Source organism: Capsicum annuum, chromosome 4 (assembly GCF_002878395.1).
Source record: "Capsicum annuum cultivar UCD-10X-F1 chromosome 4, UCD10Xv1.1, whole genome shotgun sequence".
In the NCBI taxonomy this organism is placed as follows: domain Eukaryota; kingdom Viridiplantae; phylum Streptophyta; class Magnoliopsida; order Solanales; family Solanaceae; genus Capsicum; species Capsicum annuum.
This window is the reverse complement of record NC_061114.1, coordinates 222,831,519-222,840,824: the sequence shown is the minus strand read 5'-3', so window position 1 is coordinate 222,840,824 and position 9,306 is coordinate 222,831,519. Positions and strand designations below refer to the sequence as shown.

The 9,306-nt window shown below is 35.2% G+C and overlaps 1 protein-coding gene across 1 annotated transcript; it reads right to left on the bottom strand.

Annotated features, from left to right (window-relative positions):
* Nucleotides 1-4,377: 4,377 nt before the first annotated feature.
* LOC107867177 (subtilisin-like protease SBT3) lies at nt 4,378-7,284 on the bottom strand. The gene is made up of 2 exons (XM_016713312.2): nt 5,240-7,284; nt 4,378-5,142 (listed from the first exon to the last, which is right to left on the bottom strand). Exons 1-2 carry the CDS (start codon nt 6,963-6,965, stop codon nt 4,589-4,591), a joined length of 2,280 nt encoding a protein of 759 aa, XP_016568798.2. The 5' UTR covers nt 6,966-7,284; the 3' UTR covers nt 4,378-4,588.
* Nucleotides 7,285-9,306: the final 2,022 nt, after the last annotated feature.

The following is a 9,306-nucleotide window of genomic DNA, read 5'->3' as shown; positions in this document are numbered from 1 at the left end:
TTCTGTTAGGGGTCAATGTAGTGCTGATAAGGAAGATGGTTCTGGTAGGGGTAGTGGTCAATGTGGTGCTGATAGGGGAGGTGGTTCTGGTAAGGGTCAAAGAGGGACTTGTAGAGGATTGGGAAGAAAAATAGCCAATGCAAGAGGGACCCTATTTGAAAATGGAAGAAATGCTTTTTCTAGTCAAGTTCCACCTTTGCTAACCAACAAGAGGCCATACAATGCTACCTCATTTGCTGTTACTACTGGATATAAAAGGCCTGCAACTAATTTTGGTGTTTACTTTGTTCCAGCAGCTGGAACCCAAGTGTACAATGTATTTTTCTCTGTCTCATTATTTACCTATAATAATATTTTTATTTAAGTTTTCAATGTTCATTGTCTTACAATTTTGTCTAATTTTGCAGCTTGGTACATCAAGTGAGAGAGTTCTTTATGGAGGTGCAAATTTAAAGAATGCTTCACCAACCAATATAGATATTGATTTTAAACCTAGTGGCCTAAAGTGGAATGAAAAAGATGCAATCACCAGCACACAATTGCAACAAATGAAAGCAAATAAGAGAAACAAAGTGGATGCATCCAAATCTTCTTCATTAGTTGGATCTTCTAAGAAGTAGTTCATTTAGAAATGATTTGAAAGTATGATACTGTAATGAGGGTTATGCTCTCCTTTTGAACAAATTGTGTTACTAATTTTTGAACAACTTTTTCTTAGGCAGCAGTTAATGACTTTGGTGTATGCTGCAGTAGAACTATTATGCTCAATGTTGAGCTTTTTTTGAACACCTTATGTACTGATGTATGCAGTTTTTAGCTCAACTTTGAGCAGTTTTAATATGATATGCAGTTGCTTGCACTTTTTAGCTCAATTTTGAGCAGTTTTAATATGATGTGTTGCTTATAATATTTTAGTTCTTTTTTAGCAATATCTTCAGTAGTTACAAATAGGCTATATGGTTATACCTTCAGTAGTTGCACAACTAGACACAAAGTAATTGACAATGTGATTGTCATACAAAACATGTCAATTCATTCACATTCAACATGTCAAAATGATACAAACTAACCATTACAAATCCATTACAAACTAAACTAACCAAACAATCACTACAAACTAACCATTACAAATCTATTACAAACTAACCATTACAATATCCAATTGCCTATTCAATAGGCAAACTAAACTACTACCTTACACCATATTAAAGAACCACTTTACAGTAAGAACAATGAGAAGAAGCAGAACAAGTCTATTCAATTTGAGCTTAGCACATTTCCTTTCAAGTTTAATTTTTTTGAGTTTTTGCCTCAATGCGCTCAACTTCTATTCACTATCTTTCAATTTCTCACACAAAGTGTCCCTCTCTTGTTCAACGTCTTTGAACTTTTGCTTCAATCGATCACATGAAATTTCATCATCTTTGCACCTAATCACTAAGCTCGATTCTACCTCAGGATATTGATGCACAAAAATTGAAGGTTTTGGATCAATCCATCTAAAGTACCCACATCCACCATTTTTCTAAAATGTAAAAATAGTAGAATAATAAAAAAATCATCAAAAAAATAAAATTAAAATATGTGAAAATGATACAAACTTTTGAAATTTTACATCCAAAAAATCTACGACCCGAATTTGATGGAGTCCTTGAAGTTCTTAAAGGACAAAATTCGGAACAGTAACACAAATCGGGTACCTCAACATTAACGAACTTTTGCGACATTCTTATCGAAAATGAGAGAAAAAATGATTTAAGAGAAATTATGAGATAAATTTGAGAGTGAGATGAGAGAAATTGAGAAAGAATTGAGCTATGGAAGAGAGGAATGAAAGAAAAAAATGGAAATTAGGTTAAATAAAGAGGAAAAATGAAGAGGATGGCAAAGCAACGTTATTTAACGTTAAATTTTGCCACATGGACTGCATTTTCATTCCTCACGCGCCTCCAAAGAGGAGACAACACGTGGGGTGCCATGTAGGCAAAAAAGGTCCAATTGGATCAAAATTCGGGTGGATTAGGGGCTTGATAGGTACAGACCTTAGTTGAGGGTCTAAGTGAATTTTTAGGACAACTTTGAAGGTCTGTCGATGATTTAAGCCAAATATATATTCCCCCATCACAATTTAGGACGAACTCTTCCAAAAAGACATTTTTCCAAAATGGGAAACTATGTAGCTTCAATATTTCCATTTTGCCGGACTTTGCTAATCTGATCCATTAGATCAATAAAAGGTCACATGTCAAAATTATAAGGATATACTTGAGGAAATGGTGAGATCTTGTAATGGAGAGGAGCCAAGTCCTATTTTGCCACAAAAATTTTTATATCTTATTTTAGATTACAAGTTTTATTTTTTTTCTTTTGAACTCCGTGCTAATTAAACATCTGTACATAAAATTGAGAGTGGAGAGCGTAAACTTAAACTCAACACTCATGGTAGTTTGGTATGATTTGAAAATGTTTTTCACGAAACTATGTTCCTAAAAAATTGAAATTTTTTGAATAATAATTTCTTCTAGTGTTTGATAAGTAAGTAAACGTTATTATCTTGAGAAATTTATATAAAATGTAGACAAACATTATTGAGGTAAGATAGGGATATAGGAGGCATGAGTGTTAGGATGGTGGAGGTAGAGGCCATATATGGGTTGTTGGGGTGGCGGGGACTGATGTATGGAGAGAAATGAAATGTCACTTATATATAGAACTTGTTATTTTGTCACTAGGACAATTGTAAGCAACTTATTTTGTTAGAATTTATTTAATGCTAATTCACATATAACTAGAAAAAGTTCAAATTTTAAACTCAATTGATCATCGAGTTGACAAGCTTGAGTCCATAATAGAAGTGAACAGATAAATAAGTTAGAACAGAAGTGTGAGTGGAGTGATACTATATCATCTTGAGATTCTCAACTGACGCTGGCATGCAGAAAATGTAACACTAGTCAAATGGTGATGTTGGAAGCTTCATCATATACTTTATCTCCTGTAATATAATAGGTAGGTGTATGTATCCAAGAAATGGGCTTATTTTAGAGCATGCAGTCACGGGAGGGCATGGTTTTTTGGCTTATATTCTGGTCTGGTGGGGTCATAAACGTGTACAAAATTTTCTACAATCATACAAATGTGGACCATCATCATCATATAATATATCCTCTAGCTCGTGATCACTATAGCGTCCACTATCATTTTGTCAACTCAGCCGGCTCGTATCTTTCAACAACTTTTCTCCACGTAACTACCAGCTAGGTCTTCATGTTTAAGCAGAAGATACAAATATAATTGCCTTGTAATTAAATATGAACATCCGATGCATTAAAGCGTTTGTTATATGTGCAGGTTTGGAGCAGAGCCGGATCATAAGGGCGTGTTGTATAAAGTCTTATGCTATATTTGTGTAAGAGATTATTTTCACGATTTGAACTCGTGACCTACTGATCGCATGACAGCAACTTTATTAATATATTTTTAATTAAATATATTTATTACTCTCGCAATACTTGTTACGCAAAAGTTTGATGAGAGCATTAATACTTTATGTCCCACGTGAACGATTACAATGAGCTTCTCTTGTTTTCTTCTTGGTATATATAGGGTCTTTCAGGATTTCAACTCTATGGATTTAAAGTCTTTAAAATTATATGAGATTTCAATTTTACTATCTGTTGTAATTTTAATGCTTTATTATTCATAAATATATGCTTCGTCTCGAGAGCTTTGCATTCAAATGAACACAATACCTAGTACCCCATGCTCATGCTGCATTTGCCTCTGCTTATCAAGGGTTTCCAAGTAGTCTGAAGATCAACTATTCGATTGTTGAAGTTTATAGCCCACTAAAATTAGTTTAGATCAACCCGTTTTGACAACTCTATATAATACAACTTAAAAAAGGTTTTAGTCAGGACGTAGTGGTCTGATTTTTAAAATAAGCATATATAAACGAGTGATTGCTAATTGCTACATTACTCATGAGACTTTTGCAAATACCACAAATTATCTCTGCAAATGATCATTAAATATTTTAGGAAAATTAGAAATCAAAAAAAAATAAAAATATGGATACCTACTTCCTTTTTTATTGATGAATTGATTTTTCATGATGACCAAAAAGCATAAAACAAACTAAAATATAGCCAGTCTCATTTAGCGTGAATAATTTGAAAGAGAGAATATTGTTTTATCTTTTAACAGAGTGAGGTACTGACTACTGAGGTTGGTTGTCTTCATAAATTTAATAAATCAACATTATCTGTTCCAATTTTTTTAACTAAATATTCAATTTGGTGTTTGACAAGTTAAGAGAAATTCAGAAGGTCAAGTAATCTACAAGTTGTCACTTCTACTGACAGCACAAAAACAATGTGAAGAATATATAGTATAAGTTTATTTCACATTATATGTGTTACAGTATCATATTTAGAAGACAGATAGTCTGGTGCACTAAGCTCTCGCTACGCATGGGGTTCGAGAAGGGGCGGACCACAAGAGTCATAAGAGTCTATTTTATGAAGCTTTATTCTGTATTTCTGCAAGAGGACGTTTCCACCAATTAATTTGAGATTATTTCACCAAATCAGTTATGCCCTGTCAAAGGATCCACTCTTATACTTGTTGCAACAATTGGACTTTTGACTATGTATTTTCCTCCAATTTCCACCCAGCTCAATGAACCATAATCCACAAGATCATCCATAATTATTGGACCTTCTATTTTTAGCTTGTAACTTTGCTTTTCATACTTCTTTTGGAAAACCAACTTATCAGGTACAACACTAACTTTAAATTTTCCCATTGGAGTGAGCTTTGCTTTGTATACTGATGTATCATCTTGTAAGTTAGTCACTGTTCTTTTGAATTCTTGAATCCTTTTAGGATCCGAATCGCTGCTGTTCCGGTTGAAATAGCCAATGAAAGATGGATAGTTTAAGTCCAATGATGGGTTGGAGCAAGTATAAGAGGAGGATCTTGTGATGGTTTGAATTTGTTTGGATGTTAAGTTCAAAGCACAGAGGAGATTAACATAATCTTGTGGTGTTGCATCATAGATGAGTCCGGGATCTAGCGCCTTGTTTGGATCGATATGGCCTGCTCCCATAGCTAGAGGAGTAGCAGCAGCATTCTTCAAACCTGTTGAGAGATAAAAGTCAATAAGATATTTCTGCGTGTTTGTTCTGTGATAACACATCGAGCTTTTAGATGAGATGGTCACATAGTTCAACGTTACCTATGTCTTGGATGGGGCTCTGTGTGTTGTCCAATATATAGGCTGTGGTCATCATGGCAGACCGAATAGCAGCAGGGCTCCATTCAGGATGTGCCCCTTTAAGAAGTGCTGCTACACCAGAAGCATGTGGACATGACATTGACGTACCAGATATAATATTGAAGTTACTAAAAAGTTTTCCTGAGGTAACTTCTGCTACTGGTGTTTCTTGTGGCCATGAAGCAAGTATTAAAGCACCAGGAGCCATGAGGTCAGGCTTGAGGATTATTGGACAACTTGGTGATGGTCCTCTTGAGCTATAGGTAGCAACTTTTGGTGCTGGTTTAGCACCAATATGTGTCACTTGGAATTCAAGCTTCGCGTTAGGTGTTGAGTCGCTCTTAATGTATTCAAGAACTTTATCACCTTCTTGAATGTTCAGAAACACTGCTGGGAATTCACTTTGGAGGTAGAATTCCAAGTCAGTTGAATTAGTTATGAAGACAGCACCAGCAACTTTTGAGTTTCTTATATTGTAGACGTCCTCGCTAACTGAATCATTCTTGTCAAGGCAGACCACTATTTTGTGTGCGTGTTTCTGCAGTTCCTTATCATCTTGGCAATCAACATAGCTAATGGAGCTTTCACTTGAACTAGAATTCCGAGGGTAGAGTGATAATCCATTGACCGTAACTCCATTTCCAAGTGTTAGCGTGCCAATAAACTCACGGTCAACTGTGCCAGCAGCAACAGTGAGCACCCAAGGTGTCCCATTGTGCAAAGTCTCATAAAAAGGCCCTTCATTTCCTGCAGATGTGGAAACAAATATGCCTTTCTCCAATGCAGCAAAAGCGGCAATTGCAACAGGATCTTCGTGTAATGGAAGCGCGTCTATGCCTAATGACAAGGACAAGACATCTACACCATCTTCAATTGCTTGATCAATTGCTGCAAGAATATCCGACAAGAATATACCTTCTTCCCATAGAGCCTTGTACATAGCCACATGGGCCTTTGGTGCTATGCCTGTAGCAGTTCCGTTGGCATAACCAAAAAAAGATGCACCCTCTACATGACTTCCTGCAGCTGTGGAAGAAGTGTGGGTTCCATGTCCATCTGTGTCACGAGAAGAATTCATCGAAATGGTAAGATTCGGATTGTTGGCAAGTAGGCCTTTATTGAAATAACGAGCGCCAATGAGTTTCTTGTTGCACAAAGAGGAATTGAACTGAGTTCCACTTTCACATTCTCCTTTCCATCTTGATGGTACTTCAGTCATCCCATCATCACTATAGCTTTTACTCTCCGGCCATATCCCGGTGTCAACTAATCCAATTATGACATCTTTGCCATAATCAGACTTTGGCCATACACCAGACTCAGAGTTTAGGCCAAGGAATTGGGATGTGTGAGTTGTGTCAATTTTAACCGATATATCCTTCATTGAAGAAACGTAGCCTGGAGATTTTTTGATGACTTCTAGTTCAGAAGGAGAAAGAGTTGCACTGAAACCATTGATGGCATTAGTATAAGCATAGACAAGTTTCGAGGACAACAAGTCTTTGCTACTTGTACTGCTATCTGATACAGAAGAAAGTGTTGTCAAGTACCAACTACGATGGCTCGAAAAAGCTTTTGGCATGGCTGACAAATCCATATGAACGATATAAGTTTCTGACTTTGTCAATTGAATTATAGAAACCAAGATGGAAAGTAACCAAATACACAAGGCAATATGATTTGCCATGTTGAGTATATTGAAGAAGGATATTTTCTTGACCACAAGCTAAATTTACTTTATATAGAGGAGAAAGTGGTATGGGAAGCCAAAAATTCCCTTACTTCCAACTTGTCCATCACTTTGTCCATAATTTCACTATGTACCAAACTGGCATATTATTGGAAGCTTGCAACAATTTCAACTCTGCACCCCTCTTCAATCATACAAGTAGCTGTCTATTGATAATTTTATCCATCTATCATTTTCAACATTTGACTTAGTTCATGACTTGTAGTTTTCTGCTTTAATTTTGGAAGATTTTTTTTTTTCTAGCCTTATTAGTTAACCGTTAAATATGTCGATTGACGCCTATGCTTTTAAGCACTCATAGTGCACAATCATGGGAGTGGATCCCTCATACATAGTGCCATTGCCACCAAATGAAAGAAGACTGACAATTCAGTGGTCCAGAGACTTGTGCTGATGATGAGCCAGGATATATCATCAACTGTTCATCAAAATTTCATGAACACATTTGTTCTACTTAATTGTCCCAAGTCCTTTAGCAAAATTCTACATTTAAAATCAAATTTCAAATTAAAGTTTTTAATTATAACTTTTTCTCCATTCCATGTGACCAGGAGGCCGCATATTCGAGCTGTGGAAACAACCATTTTTGGTCCGGCGCTTTCTTGGACCCTGTGCAAGAGCTTAGTGCACCAAACTACCTCCCTCCTTCCTCCATTTCTCTTTTTATCAATCTTTTATCATTTTGATAGTGACAACCAATCTCATAGCCATGGTAAAAAGAGTAAAGTGAAGGAAAACAATATATGGCTTTGATTGCTTTGATATGGTTCCATTAATCATATGATGAAACATTGCTAACATATGACCTAGACAAAATTGTTTTAAACTATGTAGGGAGCCACCCATGTGTTTCAACTAAGTTACTAGTCAAATGGTTTCATCAACTAAGTCACTAGTCAAATGCCAAAACCATTTGATACAACAAGAATTTTAAGTTAGAAGTTTTTCCCACTAGTAATATGATTTTTTTGATTATAAAGATCTTTAAAAAGTCAAGAGTGTTCATAAATGCAGCATAACAAGAAGATCTTCATTTTTTTGTTTTGTTGGATTCTCATGTGACTTTGAAGAAAAAGGTTCTTCACTCTTCAGCATGACAAAGGGTGTATTGTTTGGTCTTTGAGTCGTCTCAATCAATGATTTTGGTAAGAAAAATAAAATATCTACACGAGTGAGGTCACTCAGAAGGTAATTATAATGTAGTAAAAATGATTTATCACATGTTTACTACACGAATAGTATAAAAATTATCTTTACATTGAACTCACCATGCAGTTTATTCCTATTACTATTGTACTTATTTTGAAACAAATTAAATTGCAAGAGTTTTCTTATTCAATGGAATAAACCAAAATATAAGTTACATGTTACTTGAAAGAACTTCTTACTAACTGAGATATTAAATTTGAAAGAAAACATGGGAGTTTTCTTATAGAAAGGCAAAACCAAAACAATAAGTAACCTTTTAGTTAAAGGAAAATTTTCAACGTGCAATTACGTAATCACTAAAGACAACATAAATTGACATATTTTTCATTTTTTTTTTTGTTTCATAGCTAAAGGGAGAAAGAAAAAAAAAGTACATCCCTGGAGATGTAAAGTTGTAACTGTCATTACCCAAAAAAATTGTTTTTTTCCCGAAAGGAAAAGGCAAATAAATTTCAAGCACGTAACTGAGAATAATTTAATTATTGGAAATATAAGGCAGTAGCAAATTTAATAAAAAAAATTGAGACACTAACTTGTATGGGGGAATCATGTGAACCAGTAGCAAGTTTGATAAAAAAAATTGAGACACTAACTTGTATGGTGGAATCCTGTGAACCTAGCTCAAATGTATAAAATTGTGATGTGACCTCCTGGATTCAAAGATCACGTTTACGAAAATGAGTGTTCCTAAAGGATAAATTGATGAATTACCCTTGAACAGTTCACTCAATAAGAAGGGATTTGAGAGAGAAATTGGAAGAAGAAAACTGTAATTCTTTTTACTCAAAATTTGCTTACAACTAAATCTCAATGTAGCTAATAAAGGAAACAGAAAACAGGTGAACTGAAATTTTGGAGGGAAAGTTAGTTACAAATGTTTCTCGGATCACGTGTAGTCCACATGCCTAACTAACTTTCAAACCAGCAATTAACTAACTAACTAACTTTCGACTAATTAGCTGATTCCTTACTCGATTAAGCTAATCAGCTCTCCCCACTCTAGTACACATTTCGAATTGGGAATATAACAATACCCACCCTTAGAACAATTCTTGTCCTCAAGGATTGA